General features: G+C 41.2%; 1 protein-coding gene across 6 annotated transcripts in view; it reads right to left on the bottom strand.

Annotated features, from left to right (window-relative positions):
- The window catches only part of dennd10 (DENN domain containing 10), an 83,712-nt gene that overhangs the window by 35,561 nt on the left and 24,266 nt on the right, over positions 1-23,885 (bottom strand). For 5 of the 6 annotated variants that reach the window (XM_073027869.1, XM_073027870.1, XM_073027872.1 and 2 more), the window contains 2 exons: positions 21,080-21,159; positions 8,953-9,101 (listed from right to left, as the gene is read on the bottom strand). In XM_073027869.1, coding sequence (XP_072883970.1) covers positions 8,953-9,101; positions 21,080-21,159 — 229 coding nt within the window. The remainder of the gene's footprint in view (positions 1-8,952; positions 9,102-21,079; positions 21,160-23,885) is intronic. The other variant, XM_073027874.1, reaches the window with a different exon arrangement.

The following is a 23,885-nucleotide window of genomic DNA, read 5'->3' as shown; positions in this document are numbered from 1 at the left end:
TCCAACACCAACGTAATTTTCCCAATTCCCTTGCACTTTGAAGTCCCCCATTACAATTATGTCATTACCCTTATTACATGCCTTTTCTAGCTCCCTTTGCAATCTCAACCCTATATCTTGGCTACTACTTGGAGGCATATACATGATTCGCATAATGATTTTTTTACTCTTGCAGTTTCTTAACTCCACCCACAAAGATTCAACATTCTCCGACCCTATGTCACTTCTTTCTAAGGATGTAATTCCATCTCTTACCAACAGAACCACACCACCGCCTATGCCTTCTGCCTGTCCTTTTGATACAAAGTATAAGCTTTGATGTTATACAGTCAACTATGGCCTTCTTTCAGCCGTGACTTAGTGAAGCCTACAACGTCATACGAAACTATCTCTAATTGCGTCACGAGTTCGACTATCTTATTCCAAATTCTATGCAGATTTAAATACACCACCTTCAGTCTTGCATTCTTCACCCTTTTGAATTTTGCCTCTGTGGTACAATTTAACTCTTTAGAAAAATAGAAACATAGAAAACCGACAGCACAATACAGGCCCTTTGGCCCACAAAGCTGTGCCGAACAGATCCTTACTTTAGAAATTGCCTAGGGTTACCCATAGCCCTCTATTTTTCTCAGCTCCGTGTACCTATCCAGGAGTCTCTCGAAAGACCCTATCGTATCCGCCTCCGCCACCGTCGCAGGCAGCCCATTCTACGCACTCACCACTCTCTGCGTAAAAAATCACCCCTGACATCTCCTCTGTACCTACTTCCAATCACCTTAAAACTGTGCCCTCTCATGCTAGTCATTTCAGCCCTGGGAAAAAGCCTCTGACTATCCACACAATCAATGCCTCTCATCATCTTATACATTGTCTGCATTTGTACGCAATCACTGGCTTGGCCTTCCTTGTATTCATGTTACATCCATCAACTAATTGTAAACCTGCTGGCTCATCATCAAATCTATCATATTGGTTCCCATCCCCCTGCCGTAGTAGTTTAAACCACTCCAACAGCTCTAGTAAACCTGCTTGCATGAATATTGGTCCCCCTGGGATTCAAGTGCAACCCATCCTTTTTGTACAGGTCCTACCTGCCCCAGAAGAGGTCCCAATTATCCAGAAATCTGAACCCCTGACCCAGCTCCAATTCTTCAGCCACACATTTATCTGTCAGCTCACTCTATTCCTCTCCTCACTGTCACATGGCACAGACAGCAATCCCAAGATTACTACCTTTGAGATCCTGCTTCTCAGTTCCTTCCTAACTCCCTGTATTCTGTTTTCAGGACCTCCTCCCTTTTTCTACCTATGTCATTGGTACCAATATGTACTATGACTTCAGGCTGCTTACCCTCCCTTTTCAGAATATTTTTCAAGACATCACATACCCTGGCACCTGGAATGCAAACTACCACCCATGTTTCCTTTTCGCATTCACAGAATTGCTTCCTTGTCCCCCTGACTATACAGTACCCTAACAACACTGCCATCCTTTTCAGTTCCCTATCCTTCTGAGCTCCAGGGCCAGTAGTCATGCCAGATGACTGATGTTGCCTCCCTGCAGTACTCAAAATGGAGTACTTACTATTGAGAGGGATGGCCACAGGGGTGTTCTCCACTATCTGACATTCTCCCTTTCCTCTCCTGACAGTCACCCATTTATCTGTCTCCTGTAGCCTTTGGGTAACCCTGACACTGTCCTCTAAGGAGCTGCATCTCGGTGCATCTGGTGTACATGTGGCCATCAGGGAGGCTGAAAGTCTCCTGGAAATCGCACATCTGATACCCAGAGCAGAACATTGCCCGTAACCTTTGATGCCCTGACCAATCAAGGACCTATCGATCTCCAGTTTAAATATACCCAATGACTTGGGCTTCATAGCCATCCGTGGCAATGAATTCCACAGGTTCACCACCAGCTGGGTAAAGAAATTCCTCCTCACCTCTGTTCTAAAAATATGTCCTTCTATTCTGTTATAATATACAAGAAGTCTTAGGAATATTCATTCTTGTGGGGGGACACAGCTTTGACAACATAATCCCATTTTACAAATGTTTTCCCACATATTGTCATGCCGTGGAATGTTTTGTCCTCCATAACTTGTTCACCACTCTTCCTTAGATTTACTGCACTCCACTGCTCCAATTCACAGACACTGGTTTGAGTTTAAACAGCTGCAGAAGCAGCTGAGTTTAGGGTTGTTGAATTAGATTCAGTAGTGGTTACTTTCTTGGCAGTTTAACAATCTATGCTTGTTTGTATTTTACTTAACTATCTATAGACATGTAACTGCTTAGTATGTTTCCTAGTGGTCACAGTATTTATATTCAATTGTTCGGTGTGTCTTCTAGTGGTTACAATTCTTTGTCTCCTTCTGGAAGCTTCTTTGTTATCATATTATTTGAATAGAAGCTACCTGATTGGTTAACTCCTATCTACAAATTTGAATGAAATTTCTCTTATCTATGGTATAAGGAGGGCTGAGCAAGTTGGCCTGACATACTTTTTGGTTCTTCTTTCCTTTTCTGCTACACCCCGATTCCAATTCTCTTTGTTCTATTAGAACTTAATAAAATAATCATGAAACCAGTTGTAAGCCTCTTTCAAAATTCACAGCACATTTAATATCAAAGTATGTATACTATATGATCTCTGTAATCCCTGTGATCTCTGTCTGAAAGACCGATGTTAGGCTGTCTTTAAAGAGAGTGAACCCTCGCAAGGCGGAAGGACCCGATGGAGCAACTGGTAAGGCTCTGAAAACCTGTGCCAACCAACTGGTGGGAGTATTCAAGGATATTTTCAACCTCTCAATGCTACGGGTGGAAGTTCCCACTTGCTTCAAAAAGACAACAATTATACCAGTGCCTAAGAAGAATAATATGAGCTGCCTTAATGACTATCGCTCAGTAGCACTCACATCGATGGTAATGAAATGCTCTGAGAGGTTAGTAAGGACTAGACTGAACTCCTGCCTCAGCAAGAACCTGGCCCCATTGCAATTTGCCTATCGCCACAATAGGTCAACGGCAGATGCAATCTCTATGGTTCTCCACAAGGCTTTAGACCACCTGGACAACACAAACACCTACACTACTATAGCTCAGCATTTAATAATATCATTCCCACAATCCTGATTGAGAAGTTACAGAACCTGGGCCTCTGTACCTCTCTCTGTAATTGGATCCTCAACTTCCTAACCAGAAGACCACAATCTGTGTGGATTGGTGATAATATCTCCTCCTTGTTGACAATCAACACTGGTGCACCTCAGGGGTGTGTGCTTACCCACTAATCTACTCTCTCTATACCCATGACTGTGTGGTGAGGCTTAGCTCAAATACCATCTATAAATTTGCTGATGATACAACCATTGTTGATAGAATCTCAGATGGTGACGAGAGGGCGTACAGGAACGAGATATGCCAACTAGTGGAGTGGTGTCACAGCAACAACCTGGCACTCAACGTCCGTAAGAGCAGATTGTGGACTTCGGGAATGGTAAGACAAAGGAAAACATACCAAATCGCATAGAGGGATCAGAAGTGGAGAGAGTGAGCAGTTTCAAGTTCCCAGGTGTCAAGATCTCTGGGGAACTAACCTGGTCCCAACATATCAATATAGTTATAAAGAACACAAGACAGTGACTATACTTCATTAGGAGTTTGAAGAGATTTGGTATGTCAACAAATACACTCAAAAACTTCTACAGATATACCGTGGAGAGTATTCTGACAGGCTGCATTACTGTCTGTTTTGAGAGTGAGGTGGGCTACTGCAGAGAACCAGAAGAAGCTGCAGAGGGTTGTAAATTTAGTTGGCTCCATCTTGAGTACTTGCTTACAAAGTACCCAGGACATCTTCAAGGAGCAGTGTCTCAGAAAGGCAGCGTCCATTATTAAGGACCTCCAGCACCCGGGGTGTGTTGCCCTTAAGGCATTTATTTAGCTTTATTACATTTTCGCTTTAGTAATTTGTTTGTAACTATTTTTTAGTTAAATTTAAGGTTGATAACCACATTGCAGTTTGTTGAAGGTAAATTCATTATCTGTGATGTTTCACGGCATGCGATGACGTCACACTCGGTTTTGCCGCGTCTTGTGGGTAAATACCGGGTTTGGAGAAACAGGAAGGCGGGGGCTTGTGTGTGCAGGATCAACATGAGAAAAGTTCCATTTCTACGCACTAAGAAACAATATAGAAGCAACGTCGTAAGTTCATATGACAGTCGATATGTTGAAGTAAAAATGTTAATGCTGACTGTTAAAAGTAATGATGATTGATCAAGTTTATTTTCTTGTGCTATTGAAAGTATTGCTGGAAAGTTTGTGTTGAAGTGTATTTAAAGCTGTTGATGGCATAGGTAGATTCTGACTGTATGTTGTACTTTAATGAGACTTTAATGTAATATAGTTTGTTGTAGTTTTACAAGTATTTATGATGTAAATGTGATGTCAAGAAGGAAACAAATACTGTATATATTTTGTATTGTTTTATCAACAGTTTTCACCATACGTTAATGTGGAAGAGTGAACAGTAAACGGTTAATTTTACTGCGATCCTGTCCTCGTTGACATCGGTTTAATTTGATTTTTAGTTCAGAGTTTCTACACCCTGCACGAGAACACTACAGAAGGCATGCCCTTTTCTCACTGTTACCATCAGGTAGGAGGTACAGAAACCTGAAGGCACACACTCAGCGATTCAGGAACAGCTTTTTCCCCTCTGCCATCCGATTCCTAAATGGACATTGAACCCTTTAACACTACTTCACTTTTTTGAAAATATATTATTTCTGTTTTTTGCACGATTTTTAATCTATTCGATATATGTATACTGTAATTGATTTACTTATATATTTTTTTCATCTTCTTCTAGATTATATATTGCATTGAACTGTTGCTGCTAAGTTAACAAATTTCACGACACATGCTGGTGATAATAAACCTGATCCTGATATATAGCCTTGGGATTTATCTCCATACGGGCAGCCACAACACAAAGAGATCCAATAGCACCCATTAAAAAAGATTGTCAATCACCAATGTACAGAAAACAAAACAAGTCATGCAAATAATCAAAGTAAGCAAATAACATTCAGACCTGAAGTTCACAAAAATGAGTCCACAGCCACGTCACAGCCAATCCAGGAGCCCATGAGTTGCAGGTCACAACCTCAGTTCAGCGCAGAGACAAGCAAATCTCACTGACAGCAAGCTAAGCACCAGCCCATCCCTAATCTCCAGTCCTGACACTGCAAATTTTTCAATCGGGCTGGCACTCAAATCAACTAAAAAGTGGGTCAGTCCTCGCTCTCGGACCTGGGATCCGGGATCCAACACCTCAATTTGGCCCTTACCTGACCTTTCCAAACTGGCTTGCACTTGAATCGGTCAAACATGGGCTTGTTCTTTGCTCCTGAGCCCCGGCCCCACTGCCTCGACTCTGCATTGCTTCAGCTCTGCTGCTTTGAATCACCTCTGTCCACTCCAACAAAGGCAAAACATTGGCTCTTGAACATCTTTCTTGACTTCTGAAAGAACCTTGGATCAAAATCATCAGAATCTAGCAGGTTCTGGGTTTCAGTGAGCAGAAGCCAAGCCTTAAGAGTGTCTGAGACAGAGACTATAGTTATAGAACAGTACAGCAGAGAGACAGGCCCTTTGACCCATCTACTCCATGCCAATTTCATCTTCTGCCTAGTCCCAACTATCTGCATCCAGACCACAACCCTCTGTACCCCCTCATCCAACTACCTATCAAAACTTCTCTTAAATGTTACAATTGTATCCACATTTTCCACTTGTGCTGGCAGCTTGCTCCACAGTTGTATCACTCTCTGAGTGAAGAAGATCCCTCTCATATTCCCTTTAAATATTTCACCTTTCACCCTAAACCTATGACCTCTAGTTCTAGTATCACTCAACCTCAGGGGAAAAAACTTTCATGCATTCACCCTATCTATACCCCTCAAAATTTTGTAAACCTCTATAAGATCTCTCGTCATTTTCCTGTGCTCCAGGGAATACAGACCTAGCCTATTTAACCTTTCCATAATACTCCGGTTCTCAACTCCTGGTAAAAGCCTTGTAAATTTTTCTCAGCATCCTTTCAAGCTTACTGACATCTTTTGTTTAGGTAGGTGACCAGAACTGCATACAATACTCCAGATTTGGCTTCATCGACATCTTATACAACACTACATCCTAACTCCTGTATTCAATGCCCTGATGAAGGCTATTGTGCCAAGGATTTCTTTGCGATCCTATCTTGCTGTGATGCTATTTTCAAGGATACTGGATCTGTATTCCCAATCCCTCTGCTCTATCTCACACCTCAGAGCCTTAACATTCACTGTGTAAGTCTAACCCTGGTTTAAAGATATTAAGATAGAAAGCATGGCAGCACCTCCACTTCCTTAGAAGTTTGAGTAGATTTTATATGACATCTAAAACTGTGACAAACCTCTATTGATGGATGAAGAATATATTGACTGATTACATCTTGCCTTGTATGGAAACACCAATGCCATTGATTGAAATTCCTACAAAAGGCAGTGAATGCGACCTAGTCCATCATGAGTAAAGCCCTCCCTACCATTAAGCACATTCACATGGAACTCTATCACAGGAAAGCAGGATCCATCATCAGGGAGGCCATGCTCTCTTCTCACTGCTGCTGAAGGTACAGAAAGCTCAAGATCCACACCACCACGTAAGGAGTAGTTACTAACCTTCAACCATCAGGCTCTTAAACCAGAGGGGATAACTTCACTCACCCCATCATTGAATTGACCTATGGACTCACTTTCAAGGACTTTTCATCTCTTGTTTGTGATATTTATTGCTTATTTAGTTATCTTTTTTTTCTTTTGTATTTGCAGTTTGTTGTCTTTTGCAGATCAGTTGTTTGTTTGTCCTGTTGGGTGCAGTCTTTCATTGATTCTATTATGTTTCTTAGATTTACTCAGTATGCCCACAGGAAAATGAATCTCAGGATTGTATATGGTGAAATATATGTACTTTAATAATAAATTTACTTTGAACTTCCCAACTCATCTTGTAGCACTCATATCTACAGTGATGAAATGCTTTGAGAGGTTGGTCATGGCTAGAATCAACTCTTGCCTCATCAAGGACCCACTGTAATTTGCACACCACCACAACCGGTCTATGGCAGACACAATCTGAATGGCTCTTCACACAGCCCTAGATGACCTGAACAATAGAAATACCTATGTCAGAATGCTGTTTATTGACTATTGCTCAACGTTTAACACCATCACTCCCACAGTCCTGTTCAATACGCTACAGAACCTGGGCCCTCTGCAATTGGATCCTTGACTTCCTAACTGGAAGACCACAATCTGTGCGGATTGGTAATAATATCTCCTTCTTGCTGATGATTAATACTGGCGCACCTCAGGGATGTGTGCTTAGCCCACTGCTCTACTCTCTCTATACCCATGACAGTGTGGCTGGGCATAGCTCAAATGCCATCTATAAATTTGCTGAAGATGCAACCATTGTTGGTAGAATCTCAGATGGAGATGAGAAGGCGCACAAGAACGAGATATACCAGCTAGTTGAACAGTGTCGCAGCTACAGCCTTGCACTCAGCGTTAGTAAGACCAAGGAGCTGATTGTGGACTTCGGGAAGGGTAAGATGAGGGAACGCAAACCAATCCTCATAGAGGGATCAGAAGTGGAGAGAGTGAATAGTTTCAAGTTCCTGGGTGTCAGGACGACCTAACTTGGTCCCAACATATTGATGCAGCTATAAAGAAAGCAAGACAGCAACTATATTCCATCAGGAGTTTGAGGAGTTTTGGCTTGTCACCTAAAATGCTCAAAAGCTTCTAATTCCGCTATGTCTTCTAGTCTAAGCAGGTACCATGAAGAGCATTTTGACAGGCTGCATCACAGTCTGGTATGTGGGGGGGGGGGGGGGGGCTACTTCACAGGATTGAAAGAAGTTACAAGAAGTTGTAAAATTAGTCAGCTCCATCTTGGGTACTAGCCTCCAAAGTATCCAAGACATCTTCCTGAGGGCACACACATTGTGATTCAGGAAAAGATTCTTCCTTTCTGCCATCCGATTCCTAAATGGACATTGAACCCATGAACACTACTGTTATTTCTGTTTTTGCATTATTTTTAATTTAACTACTTAATATGCATATATACTTATTGTAATTGACTTACATATTTTTCTATATTATCATGTATTGTATTGTACTGCTGCCGCTAAGTTAACAAAATTTCACAACATATGCTGGTGATATTACACCTGATTCTGATTCTAAGTGAAATACCTCACACATGTCTGCATTAAATTCCATATATCATTTTTCAAACCATTTCTCAACTGGTCAAAATCACACTGCAAACTTCAATAGCTTTCCTACATCCCCAATTTTCATGTCAGCCACAAATTTGCTGATGCAGTTTACCACATTACCAGCTAAATCTTTATTATAGATAATAAACAACAATGGACCTAACAATAATCCCTGCGGCACACCAGTTGTACAGTCAGAGAGACAATCATTATTACCACCCCCTGGCTTCTCCCACTAAGCCACTGTTGAATCCAATTGACTACTTAATCCTCAATGCAAAGCATCTTAACCTTCTGGACCAGCCTCCCAAGTGGGACTTTGTCAAAGGCCTTGCAAAAATCCATGTTGAGAATATCTACCGCTTTTCCTTCATCAAATTTCTTGGTAATTTCCTTGAAAAACCCAATGAGATCCATATATCTTATAGAGATCCTAAAAGTGGCTGAGAGACCCCCAGGGGTACAGAGACAATAGAAGGAAGCAGAAGTGGGTCAGATGATCTGGCTCATTACAGTACAAGCCTGATATTGCAGAATTCTCAATTTCCTCAATATTTTTAAGTAAGACTTTATTTGTATCATAAACTGCTGCAATTTACTGTGTTTACCTTTGACAGATCCAGCAAGATATGCCTTTTTAGCATCATAGTCCTTTGTAAAAAATGACCCATTCTCTTCACTTTGACAAATGCCATTTGTAACAACAGAAATGTAGCCTTCCATTATTCTGGCAGGATTACCATATTTCATGTATGTCCTACAGAAAAATAAACATTTCGATTAAAAAAAGTTTTTCTCCATCAAGTACTTATCCAATTCCCCTTTGTTAGAGTACTATAACTATCACTCTATCACATTCGGAAACCTAATCCCACATTTCTACTATAAATGCTTCAATCACTTTTTCTCATAATTTGAAGACAAAAGAGACTACAAATGCTCAAATTTGGTCAAAGAGATAGCTGAAAGAACTCAGTGGATCAAACAGCATCTGTGGAGGCAAAATGTGCAAGTCTAAATTTCAGGTTGAGAGCCTGCATCTGGTCTTGATGCAAAACAGTCACTTGCACCTTTTAACACACATCAAGTGCTGGAGGAACTCAGCAGGCCAGGCATCTATGGAGAGGAATAAACTTACACCTTTTGCCTCCACAGATACTGCCTGACCCACTGAATTCTTCCAGCATTCTGCTTTATCTTCTCTCTTAGCTTATTACTTGAGTGAAGAATTACCTGACTTTTTCTCGAATGCCTATAGTGGTGCAAAAAAGTTTGTGAACCCTATAGAATTTTCCCTATTTCTGCATAAATATGACAAAAATGTGATCAGATCTTCACATGTCCTAAAACTAAATAAAGAAAACCCAATTAAATAAATAACAAAAAAAGCATTATAGTTCATTTATTGGGAAAAGTGATCCAATATTACATGTATTTGTTGGAAAAGTATGTGAACCTCTGAGGTAATGTTTTCTACAAAAGCTATTTGAAGTCAGGTGTTCCTATCAATGAGAAGAGATTGGAGGTGTGGGTTGTTAAGGTGCCCTGCCCTAGAAAAAAGACACACAATGTCAGGTTACTGACAGAACCTGCTTTTCTCCAGAAAGATCTGTTTATGTGCAAATGCCTTTATCAAAACAACTTTCAGAGGACCTTAGAGGAAAAAATTGTAGAGATGCATGACGCTGGAAAATGCTGCAAAAGCATTTCTAAAGACCTGGGTGTTCATCAGTCCACAGTAAGAGAAATTGTCTACAAATGAAAGAAATTCAGTACTGTTGTTACTCTCCCAAAGAGTGGACATCCTGCAAAGATCACATCAAGAGCATAGCATGCAATGCTGAAGGAGGTGAAAAAGAACCCAAGGGTAACAGCAAAAGATCTGCAGAAATCTCTATAACTTGCTAAAGTCTCTATTCCTGTGTCCACTATAAAAACACTGAACAAGAATGGTGTTCATGGAAGGACACTGTAGAGGAAACCACTGCTCTCCAAAAAAAACATTGCTGCATGTCTCAAGTTTGCAAAAGACCACCTAGATGTTCTGCAATGCTTCTGGGAAAATGTTCTGTGGACAGGTGAGACAGAATTTGAACTTTTTGGCTAAATTCCCATTGTTATGTTTGGAGGAAAAAGGGCATTGCATACGAACACCAAAACCTCATCCCAACTGTGAAGTATGGTGAAAGGAACAGAATTAGATTCAGGTTTATTATCACCGACATAGAAACATAGAAGCATAGAAAACCTACAGCACAATACAAGCCCTTTGGCCACAAAATTGTGCTGAAAATGTCCCTACCTTAGAAATTTTACTAAGCTCCATGTACCTATCTAAAAGCCTCTTAAAAGACTCCATCATATCTGCCTCAACTACCGTTGCCGGCAGCCCATTCCACGCACTCACCACTCTCTGAGTAAAAATCTTACCCCGACATCTCCTCTGGTATCTACTCCCCAGCACCCTAAACCTGTGTCCTCTTGTGGCAACCATTTCAGCCCTTGGAAAAAGCCTCTGACTATCCACATGATCAATGCCTCTCATTATCTTGTACACCTCTATCAGGTCACCTCTCATCCTCCTTCGCTCCAAGGAGAAAAGACTGAGTTCACGCAACCTAATCTCATAAGGCATGCTCCCCAATCCAGGCAACATCCTTTTAAATCTCCTCTGCACCCTTTCTATGGCTTCATCCTTCCTGTAGTGAGGCGACCAGAACTGAGCACAGTACTCCAAGTGGGGTCTGACCAGGGTCCTATATAGCTGTAACATTACCTCTCAGCTCCTAAATTCAATTCCCCGATTGATAAAGGCCAATACACCATACGTCTTCTTAACCAGAGTCAACTTGCGCAGCTGCTTTGAGCGTCCTATGGACTCTGACTCCAAGATCCCTCTGATCCTCCACATTGCCAAGAGTCTTACCATTAATACTATATTCTGCCATCATATTTGACCTACAAAAATGAACTGCACACTTATCTGGGTTGAACTCCATCTGCCACTTCTCAGCCCAGATTTGCATCCTATCGATGTCCCTTTGTATGTAACCTCTGACAGCTCTCCACTCTATCCACAACACCTCCAAACTTTGTGTCATCAGCAAACTTACTAACCTATCCCTCCACTTCCTCATCCAAGTCATTTATAAAAATCACGTAGAGTAAGGGTCCCAGAACAGATCCCTGAGGCACTCCACTGGTGACCGGCCTCTATGCAGATTATGACCCGTCTGCAACCACTCTTTGCCTTCTGTGGGCAAGCCAATTCTGGATCCAGAAAGCAACGTCCCTTTGGATCCCATGCCTCCTTACTTTCTCAATAAGCCTTGCATGGGGTACCTTATCAAATGCCTTGCTGAAATCCATATACACTACATCTATTGTTCTACCTTCATCAATGTGTTTAGTCACATCCTCAAAAAGTTCAATCAGGCTTGTAAGGCACGGCTTGTCTTTGACAAAGCCATGCTGACTATTCCTAATCATATTATGCCTCTCCAAATGTTCATAAATCCTGCCTCTCAGGATCTTCTCCATCCACTTACCAAGCACTGAACTAAGACTCATTGGTCTATAATTTCCTGGGCTATCTCTACTCCCTTTCTTGAATAAGGGAACAACATCTGCAACCCTCCAATCCTCCAGAACTTCTCCCGTCCCCAAAGATCATCGCCAGAGGCTCAGCAATCTCCTCCCTCGCCTCCCACAGTAGCCTGGGGTACACTTTGTCCGGTCCTGGCGACTTATCCAATTTGATGCTTTCCAAATGCTCCAGTACATCCTTTCTTACTATCTACATGCTCAAGCTTTTCAGTCTTGACATGAAATTTGTTAATCATGGTTTGGGGTGCCTGCTGCCTCAGGGCCTGGACAGCTTGCAGTCGTTGAGGAAGCTATGAATTGAAAATTGTATCAAGACATTTTATAGGAAATGACAGGGTAGCAGTCCATCACCGGAATCTATATAAAAGTTGGATAATGCAACATGACAATGATCTGAAAGACAAGAGTAAGTCAACAGCAGAATAGAATAGAATTGACAAGGCTCCACACGAAAAGTTAGTTTGGAAGCTTCAATCATTAGGTATTAATATTGAAGTAGTAAAATGGATTCAACAGTGGCTGGATGAGAGATGCCAGAGAGTAATGGTGGATAACTGTTTGTCAGTTTGGAAGCCGGTGACTAATGGTGTGCCTCAGGGATCTGTACTGGGTCCAATGTTGTTTGTCATATACATTGATGATCTGGGTGATGGGGTGGTAAATTGGACTAGTAAGTATGCAGATGATACTAAGATAGGTGGCGTTGTGGATAATGAAGTAGATTTTCAAAGCTTGCAGAGAGATTTAGGCCAGTTAGAAGAGTGGGCTGGAAGATGGCAGATGGAGTTTAATGCTGATAAGTGTGAGGTGTTATATTTTGGTAGGACTATTCAAAATAGGACATACATGGTAAATGGTAGGGCATTGAGGAATGCAGTAGAACAGAGTGATCTAGGAATAATGGTGCATAGTTCCCTGAAGGTGGAATCTCATGTGGATAGGGTGGTGAAGAAAGCTTTTGGTATGCTGGCCTTTATAAATCAGAGCATTGAGTATAGGAGTTGGGATGTAATGTTAAAATTGTACAAGACATTGGTGAGGCCAAATTTGGAGTATTGTGTACAGTTCTGGTCACTGAATTATAGGAAAGATGTCAATGAAATAGAGAGACTACAGAGGAGATTTACTAGAATGTTACCTGGGTTTCAACACCTAAGTTACAGAGAAAGGTTGAACAAGTTAGGTCTTTATTCTTTGGAGCGCAGAAGGTTGAGGGGGGACTTGATAGAAGTATTTAAAATTATGAGGGGGATAGATAGAGTTGACGCGGATAGATTTTTTCCATTGAGAGTAGGGAGATTCAAACAAGAGGACAGGAGTTGAGAGTTAAGGGGCAAAAGTTTAGGGGTAACACGAGGGGGAACTTCTTTACTCAGAGAGTGGTAGCTGTGTGGAACGAGCTTCCCGTAGAAGTGGTAGAGGCAGTCACTTTTGTCATTTAAAAAAAAATTGCATAGGTATATGGACAGGAAAGGAATGGAGGGGTATGGGCTGAGCACAGGTAGGTGGGACTAGGTGAGAGTAAGCATTCGACATGGACTAGAAGGGCCGAGATGGCCTGTTTCCATGCTGTAATTGTAATATGGTAATATTAAAAAGAAGAAAATTAGTGTTTTGGAATGGCTGAGTCAAAGTCCTAATCTTAACCCTATAGAAATGTTCTAGAAGGGCCTGAAGCAAGCAGTTCATACAAGGAAGCCCACCAAAATCCTGGAGTTGAAGCAGTTTTGTAAAGAGGAATGGCCTAAAATTCCTCCGAACCGGTGTGCAGGGCAGATTAACAGTTACTGGAAACGTTTGGTTGAACTTATTACTGTACAATGGGTTCACACCAATTACTAAAACCAAAGGTTTACATACTTTTTCCAACAAATACATGTAATATTTGATCATTTTTCTCAATAAATAAATGAACAAGTATAATGTTTTTGTGTTATTTATTTAATTGGTCTCTTTATCTAGTTTTAAGACTGACCTGAAGATCTGATCACATTTTCAGTCATATTTATGTTGAAGTAGAGAAAATTCTACAGAGTTCAGAAACTTTCCAGCACCACAGCATCTACCCATAACAATAATTCAATATATTGTTACATCACACTCAAAGAAAGATATCAAACAGAATATTCAAAAGTTCCCAATATCATTCTGTTAGAGTGCATGATCTAGAATAGAAAGAACAAGGCTGGTGACTATTTGGGAGGGCTGTAAAATTCCGATGTACAAGGTTAGTGTACAGCAATACAATAAAGATTCAGTGATTATAATGCCCCTTGATTTCAATCATTAGTCCATCACAACAACAGATTTGAGGAAAACATTGATGGAAAGCTTTGAGAAATATTGAACCTAATTCACCTTATGTGTTACATTTACCAAGCCCTCTTTTCAGATAACAAATATACATATTCTCATATTACCTTCTGACCAAAATCTATTTAATTTATATTTGAATGGACAAATGAGCAATGTTTACCCTTGGAAATCTGTTAACCACTTGCACTTTGAGATTATAGTTTCAATGTTCATGCGAATGACATAGATGAGATTGCAAACAGCTGACGGACCAAGAAAGGCTGAGACATCCTGTCCAACTTAATGACAGGGCTTCATCTGCATATTGTAGCTCCACCTACAAACCAGAGTTGGGGTAAAGGGATGTTCTGCTGAAGGGTGGCGTGGGTATACAACCAGCAAAAGGTCATTTTAGAGAGAATAACTACTAATTTAGAAGGCTTTACATTTTAGGAGGGATGGTGAAGTTAGAATTAGTAGCAAAGGATGGACAGAGGAGAAAGATGTTGTAATTACTAACTACAATTCAAAAGGAATTGGTAGATGGAGGGAGTGATTAGGCTCGGTTTAAATAAGTGGGATGTTGGGTGGTGCAGCTCATTGGGCCGGAAGGGCCTGTTCTGTGCTGTATCAATACATGCAATATAATAAAGGCTAAAGATTTTCTTGAGGGAACCTTGAGCTAATCTTGTCCAATAAACTTTGCTCAGGGGGCAATTCACCTTGCAGAAATTGCACTTCTGCCTGGGTTTCATTGCCAAGTTTCACTATTTCTGGGAAACCTGAGAAGCAGCAATTAATTTTGTAAAATCCTTAATTGCATTATAGAAGTCCCACCATGAATACCTTAAAATGCTTTGATATAAATGACACTGCATGCTAGTGAGGAGTTGTGTATATTTTCCTGCTTAACCTTCCAATTATGACTATGCTCCTCTCCTGTCCATTTTGTGGGGAATGTTAGGAATTATGTGAATATCGGATTATTAATTTAAAAGATAACCAGTCTTTATTTCTCAATGTAAGTTACAAGCAGTAATTAATTTAAAGAAAAAAGCATGCTTTTGCAAATTAACAATACTGTCTGTGGAGCACTGGCTAGACTACAGGACGAGGGGGGTGGGAACTAGCTGGTAACTGACATGGTTTTCAAAAAAGTAACCATGAGATGTTAACGTTTGCATGAAGAAGATGGGGTTGTGTAAATTGGCCTGCATCAAACCAGGCAATGATGGGTTTAAGAAATTTGCACTATTGTATTCAAGTTTAAAGTAGCTTGCAGACCAGACTCATATTATCACTTAGCACATCGAATAGCTGATCTATCAATTATTGTGAGATTTGTGTGCATTCTAGAGACTCAGTCCTCATAACACTAATCTTGGGTGTTTGGCTCTCTGTCCTCAGATATTTTTAGACAATTTGTGTGAATTAGTTTGTCCCAACAAATGTGTTTGAACATTCAGAGCACATTGTCATTGATAATTGAACATTATCATTTACTATGTGGTTCCTCTATAAATATGTACTTCAAAGAAACCGTTCGTCAGACAGAATATTGAAGTAAACAATGTCATTATAACAATGGAAATTGTTTTAAATATAGAAACATAGGAAATAGGTGCAGGAGTAGGCCATTTGGCCCTTTGAGCCTGCAACGCCATTCAGTATGATCATAGCTGATCATCCAACTCAGAACACTGTACCTGCTTTCTCTCCATACCCCTGATCCCTTTAGCCACAAGGGCCATATCTTACTTCCTCTTAAGTATAGCCAATGAACTGGCGTCAACTGTTTCCTGTGGCAGAGAATTCCACAGATTCACCACTCTCTGTGTGAAGAAGTTTTTCCTCATCTTGCTCCTAAAAGGCTTCCCCTTTATCCTTAAAGTGTGACCCCTCGTTCTGGACCTCCCCAACATCGGGAACAATCTTCCTGCATCTAGCCTGTCCAATCCCTTTAGAATTTTATACGTTTCAATAAGATCCCCCCTCAATCTTCTAAATTCCAGCGAGTATAAGCCTAGTCGATCCAGTCTTTCTTCATATGAAAGTCCTGCCATCCCAAGAATCAATCTGGTGAACCTTCTTTGTACTCCCTCTATGGCAAGAATGTCTTTCCTCAGATTAGGGGACCAAAACTGCACACAATACTCCAGGTGTGATCTCACCAAGGCCTTGTACAACTGCAGTAGAACCTCCCTGCTCCTGTACTCGAATCTTCTTGCTATGAATGCCAACATACCATTCGCCTTTTTCACCGCCTGCTGTACCTGCATGCCCACTTTCAATGACTGGTGTACAATGACACCCAGGTCTCATTGCACCTCCCCTTTTCCTAATCGGCCACCATTCAGATAATAATCTGTTTTCCTGTTCTTGCCACCAAAGTGGATAACCTCACATTTATCCACATTAAATTGCATCTGCCATGAATTTGCCCACTCACCTAACCTATCCAAGTCACCCTGCATCCTCATAGCATCCTCTTCACAGCTAACACCGCCACCCAGCTTAGTGTCATCCGCAAAATTGGAGATGCTGCATTTAATTCCCTCATCTAAATCATTAATATATATTGTAAACAACTGGGGTCTGTTAGGGTTAATGTTAGGGTTAATTCGAGACTGCCATTACAGGTCAGGAGTGGCTCACGTAATATTAGGAGACCGGAATGCGAGGGAGGGGGGGAAGCGAAACTGGGGATTCCGCTACACCGAAACTACTAGTGTCACGCGATTCAGTAAACAAAAGAAACAGGTAACTCGTGAGTGTATGGCATAGGGCCAATAAGATGGACACAAGTGCCCGATATTACCTAATATGTAGCGGGGGGTTGTGCTGGGGGGAAAAGGGGTATAAATAAGAGCAGATTGTAAGGGGAAGTCGGAACGCGCCTTCTCCAGCGACTCCGTGGATTCGCTGTGCCAGTTACGAATTCTGCAATAAACCCAAGTTTTGTAATATTCCGGTGTTGGTTGTCTCTCTTCCTAAACGAACACAGGGCAGAATTTCAACAGGTCCCAGCACTGAGCCTTGCGGTACCCCACTAGTCACTGCCTGCCATTCTGAAAAGGTCCTGTTAACTCCCACTCTTTGCTTCCTGTCTGCCAACCAATTCTCTATCCACATCAATATCATACCCCCAATACCATGTGCTTTAAGTTTGCACACTAATCTCCTGTGTAGGACCTTGTCAAAAGCCTTTTGAAAATCCAAATATACCACATCCACTGGCTCTCCCCTATCCACTCTACTAGTTACATCTTCAAAAAATTCTATAAGATTCGTCAGACATGATTTTCCTTTCACAAATCCATACTGACTTTGTCCGATGATTTCACCGCTTTCCAAATGTGCTGTTATCACATCTTTGATAACCGACTCTAACATTTTCCCCACCACCGTTGTCAGGCTAACTGGTCTATAATTCCCCGGTTTCTCTCTCCCTCCTTTTTTAAAAAGTGGGGTTACATTAGCCACCCTCCAATCCTCAGGAACTAATCCAGAATCTAAAGAATTTTGAAAAATTATCACTAATGCATCCATTATTTCTTGGGCTACTTCCTTAAGCACTCTGGGATGCAGACCATCTGGCCCTGGGGATTTATCTGCCTTTAATCCCTTCAATTTACCTAACACCACTTCCCTACTAACATGTATTTCCCTCAGTTCCTCCATCTCACTAGACCCTCGGTCCCCTACTATTTCCGGAAGATTATTTATGTTCTCCTTAGTGAAGACAGAACCAAAGTAGTTATGCAATTGGTCTGCCATGTCCTTGTTTCCCATGATCAATTCACCTGTTTCTGACTGTAAGGGACCTACATTTGTCTTAACCAATCTTTTTTCTTTTCACATATCTATAAAAACTTTTACAGTCAGTTTTTATGTTCCCTGCCAGCTTTCTCTTATAATCTTTTTTCTCTTTTCTAATTAAGCCCTTTGTCCTCCTCTGCTGGACTCTGAATTTCTCCCAGTCCTGAGGTGTGCTGCTTTTTCTGGCTAATTTGTATGTTTTGTAGTATCTTTGATGTTAAGGATGTAAGAATGTAATGTGCTTGAGTTTGGGGGCCTCTGCTGTGAGGGTGCCTGCTTGTCATGATGAATAAGGACTTCTATATCCCCACTTTCAGTTTCTTTCCGGGACTTCGATCACCATCACACGAGGAAGTGCTGGCTGTTGAAAGAGGTGAGAGAGATGGAGAGGCAGGGAATATGAGTCATGGGAAGAGTTTGTTTTAAAGCTAATGTTTTTTCAGAATTTTGAATATTACTGAAGATATATTCTATTCAACATTTACCCCTCAACTTTCTGCACTAACTTCCAAGAGGACCAAAACCTTGTCATAGGGTTTGGAGGTTTGCATGCCACAATGACCTGGAGAGCTCTGTAGGCTGGAGTCAGGGCTTCATGCTTTAACATAGAAACATAGAAAACCTACAGCACAATATAATGCTGTAAATTTACTTTAGAAATTACCTAGGGTTACCCATAGCCCTCCACTTCTCTAAGCTCCACGTACCTATCCAGGAGTCTCTTAAAAGACCCTATCGTATCCACCACCACCACCATCAGTGGCAGCCCATTCCACACACTCACCACCCGACATCCCCATTGTACCTGCTTCCAAGCACCTTAGAACTGTGCCCTCTCATGTTAGCCATTTCGGCCCCAGGAAAAAACCTCTGACTATTCACATGATCAATGCCTCTCATCGTCTTATACACCTCTATCAGTCATCTCTCATCCTCCGTTGCTCCAAGGAGAAAAGGCCAAGTTCACTCAACCTATTCTCTTAAGGCATGCACTCCAATCCAGGCAACGTCCTTGTAAGTCTCCTCTATAGTTTCCACATCCTTCCTGTAGCGAGGTGACCAGAACTGAACACAGTACTCCAAGTGGTGTCTGATCAGGGTCCTATATAGCTGTAACATTACCTCTCAGCTCTTGAACTGAGAGCGGTTGATGAAGGCCAATGCACTGACTGCCTTCTTAACCACACAGTCAACCTGCACAGCAGCGTTGAGTGTCCTATGGACACTGACCCCAAGATCTCTCTGATCCTCCACAATGCCAAGAGTCTTACTATTAACACTATATTCTGCCATCATATTTGACCTACAAAAATGAACTGCACACTTATCTGGGTTGAACTTCATTTGCCACTTCTCAGCCCAGATTTGCATCCTATCGATGTCCCTTTGTATGTAACCTCTGACAGCCTTGCACACTATCCACAACACCCCCAACCTTTGTGTCATCAGCAAATTTACTAACCCATCCCTCCACTTCCTCATCTAGGTCCTTTATAAAAATCACAAAGAGAAGGGGTCCCAGAACAGATCCCTGAGGCCAACTGGTCACCAACCTCCATGCAGATTATGACCTGTCTGCAACCACTCTTTGCCTTCTGTGGGCAAGCCAATTCTGGATCCAGAAAGCAACGTCCCTTTGGATCCCATGCCTCCTTACTTTCTCAATAAGCCTTGCATGGGGTACCTTATCAAATGCCTTGCTGAAATCCATATACACTACATCTATTGCTCTACCTTCATCAATGTGTTTAGTCACATCCTCAAAAAGTTCAATCAGGCTTGTAAGGCACGACCTGGCTTTGACAAAGCCATGCTGACTATTCCTAATCATATTTCCTCTCATAATTCCCTCTCATAATCATAATTCCTCTCCAAATGTTCATAAGTCCTGCGTCTCAGGATCTTCTCCATCCACTTACCAACCACTGAAGTAAGACTCATTGGTCTATAATTTCCTGGGCTATCTCCACTCCCTTTCTTGAATAAGGGAACAACATCTGCAACCCTCCAATCCTCCGGAACCTCTCCTGTCCCCATTAATGATGCAATGATCATTGCCAGAGGCTCAGCAATCTCCTCTCTCACCTCCTACAATAGCCTGGGGCATATCTCATCTGGTCCCGGTCTCATGGCCCCTTCTGGCTCTCCTAATTTCATTCTTAAGCTCCTTCCTGCTAGCCTTATAATCTTCTAGATCTCTATCATTACTTATTTTTTTGAACTTTTCGTAAGCTTTTTTTCTTCTTGACTAGATTTTCAAAAGCTTTGTACATCACAGTTCCTGTACCCTACCATCCTTTCCATCTCACTGGAACATACCTATACAAACGCCACGCAAATATCCCCTGAACATTTGCCACATTTTTGCCGTACATTCCCATGAGAACATCTGTTTCCAAGTTATGCTTCTAAGTTTCTGCCTAATAGCTTCATATTTCCCCTTACTCCAATTAAGTGCTCTCCTATCTTGTGTGTTGCTATCCCTCTCCCATAGCTCTTGGTAGAATCACCCATGCCAAACAGATCAAAGGGTAGAGGTCAGACTAAGAGTAGTTCTTCTGGGTTTGGGGGTTCAGCTCAGGGCTAACAACTCTGACTGGTATTACAAAAACAACAATGCAGATTCCTTCTATGTCCATGCACAATGGTGTTCATGAGTCTCCACCCGGGACTTTCATGACTGACAGCAGTGAAAATCAGCTACTGTAACAACGAAGGAAGCCCTGAACACCACCAGCGATGGAGGACCTTCAGTGTTGCCCTAAAAACCGGTGGCATAATAAGCAGTAAGTAGGTTATTACAGTAAAATATCACTGTCTTGGGATTTTTCCATGTGTGATTAGGCTCTACCTATTTCCTTCATAAAATCAGCAAATAAAACAGATCTTCAGCTGTAAAAGTATTTTCTTTTGTTGACTTGTTTGCTTGGAAACTGTATAACTTATACTTGCAAAACTTATACTCTGACCATTAAGCACATAATGTGTACAATTAGAAAAGAATTTAAAACTTACCTACATAGCACTCTTCCAAATGCTGCATATTTCTCTGGGTTAAAGTCTTTGGCAGTTAACACCAATGAGAAATGGGTCACCTGTTATAAGATTGAGGGAAAAAAAATAATGAAATTTGATGAATATCATTACTGGAAATTCAAGACACTATTAGTTCCAATCACATGTTTTAGTCCACAAGACCATTCGATATAGGGGCAGAATTAAGGCCAATTAGCCTCTCAAGTCTGCTCCACCATTTCATCATGGCTGATTAAATTTTTCTCTCAGCTCCGATCTCCTGCCTTCTCCAAGTATCCCTTTCTACCATGACCAATCAAGAACCTATCAAACTCTGCTTTAAATATAGACAAAGACTTGGCCTCTACAGCTGCCTGTGGAAAAGAATTCCACAGATTCACCACTCTCTGGCTATAAAGAAATTCATCCTCATCTCTATTCTAAAAGGATACCCTTCTATTCTGAGGCTGTGTCCTCTGGTCTTAGACTCTCCCAGCACAGGAAACATCCACTCCACATCCACTCTATCAAGGATTTTCACCATTTGATAGGTTTAAATGAGGTCATCCTTCATTCTTCTGAATTCTAATGAATACAGGCCTAGAGCCATCAGACGCTCTTCATATGGCAAGCCTTTCAATCCTGGAATCATTTTTGTGAACCTCCTTTGAAGCCTCTCCAGTTTTATTACATCCTTTCTAAGATAAAACGCCAAAAACTCCTCACAATACCCTACTGAAGTCTCATCAGGGCTTTATAATGATTCAACATTACAGCCTTGCTTTTATATTCCAGTCCTCTTGAAATGAATGCTAACATTGCATTTGCCTTCCTCACCATAGACTCAACTTGCAAATGAACCATTAGGGAATTCTGTACAAGGACTCCCAAGTCTTTTTGCACCTCAGTTTTTTTTGTACTTTCTCTCCATTTATAAATTAGTCAACCCTTTAATTTCTTCTATCAAAGTGCATGATCGTACACTTCCCAACATTGTATTTCATCTGTCATTTCTTTGCCTGTTCTCCTAATCTGTCTGTCCTTCTGTAGCCTCTCTACTTCCTCAAACCTATCTGCCCCTCCACCTATCCTCATATTGTCTGCAAACTTTGCAGCAAAGGCATCAATTCCATTATCCAAATTGTTGTCATATAATATTTTAAAAAATTGGTCTCATCACAGACCCCTGTGGAACACCACTGGCAGCCAGCCAGAAAAGGTTCCCCTCATACCTTCTCTTTGCCTCCTGCCAATCAGCCACTGCTTTATCCATGCTAGAACCATTCCTGTAATACCATGGACTCTAACTTGTTAAGCAGCATCATGTGTGGCACCTTGTCAAAGGTCTTCTGAAAGTCCAAGTGCACAACATTCTACTTTGTCTATCCTGCTTGTTACTTCTTCAAAGAATTCCAACAGATTTGTCAGACAAGATTTTTCCTTGAGGAAACCATACTGGCGATGGTCTTTTTTATCATGTGCCTCCAAGTAACCTGAGACCTCACCCTTAATAATCGACTTCAACATCATCCTAATCACTGAGTTCAGACTAACTGGCCTGTAGATTCCTTTCTTCTACCTCGCTCCCTTCTTGAAGAGTGGAATGACATTTGAAATTTTCCAGCCATCCTCCTTTGCATTTCCCCCATTACTACCTCTCCAGCATCATTTTCTAGGGGTTCAATATCCACTTCCACTTCTCTTTTACACTTTATTTATCTGAAGAAATTTTTGGTATCCTCTGTAATATCACTGGCTAGCTTACTTTCGTATTCAATCTTTATCTTCTTAATGCCTTTTTTAGTTGTCTTCTGTTGATTTTTAAAATCTTCCCAATCCTCCAACTTCCAACTAATTTTTTTTCTCTATTACAGAGCTTATAAAAAGAATTTGTCCCCTTGGAAGTTTTTATGTTTTATTGTTTTACAACACTGAATTACAGTGGAATTAATTTAACTGTTTGACCCTGATCAACAGAAAAAGACTTTTCCATGTTGAAATGAAAACATATCTCTACAAAGTGATCGAAATTAATTACAAATATAAAACACAAAATAATTCATTGCATAAGTATTCACCCCCTTTAATATGACACACCAGATCATCACTGGTGCAGGCAATTGGTTTTGGAAATCATATAATTCGTTAAATGGAGATCTGTTTTTGGAGATCTATGTGCAGTCAAGATGTTTAATTGATTGTAGTAAAAATGCACGTGTATCTGGAAGGTCCAATTGCTGGTGAGTCAGTATCCTGCTAAAAACTACATCATGAAGACAAAAGAACACCCCAAGCAACTCCACAAAAATGTTATTGAAAGGCACGAGTCCATAGATGGATACAATCAAATTTCCAAGTCATTGAATATCCCTTTGAATATAGTTAAGACAATCATCAAGAAATAGAAAGAATATGGCACAACTGTAAGTCTGCCTAGAGCTAGCTGTCCTCAAAAAGTGAGAGACCGTGCAAGAAGGGGACTAGTGAGGGAGGTCATCAAGAGACCTATGACAACTCTGGAGGAGTTACAAACTTCAGTGGCTGAGATGGGAGAGGCTGCACATACAACAACTGTTACTCAGGTGTTTTACTGGTCGCAGCTTTATGGAAGAATGGCAAAGATATAGCGACCGTTGAAAAAAACTCTCATGAGATCCCGGCTAGAGTTTGCCAGAGGCGTGTAGGAGACTCAGAAGTCAGCTGGAAGAATGTTCTATGGTCTGATGAAACCTCAATGGTTGGGAAGGTGTTGGTGTCAATTGTTAAGGATGAGTTTATGGAGTACTTGGTGACACAGGACAAGATA

Source organism: Hemitrygon akajei, chromosome 23, assembly GCF_048418815.1.
Source record: "Hemitrygon akajei chromosome 23, sHemAka1.3, whole genome shotgun sequence".
Lineage (NCBI taxonomy): Eukaryota > Metazoa > Chordata > Chondrichthyes > Myliobatiformes > Dasyatidae > Hemitrygon > Hemitrygon akajei.
The sequence above is the reverse complement of the archived record's forward strand: the minus strand, read 5'-3'. Positions and strand labels throughout refer to the sequence as shown.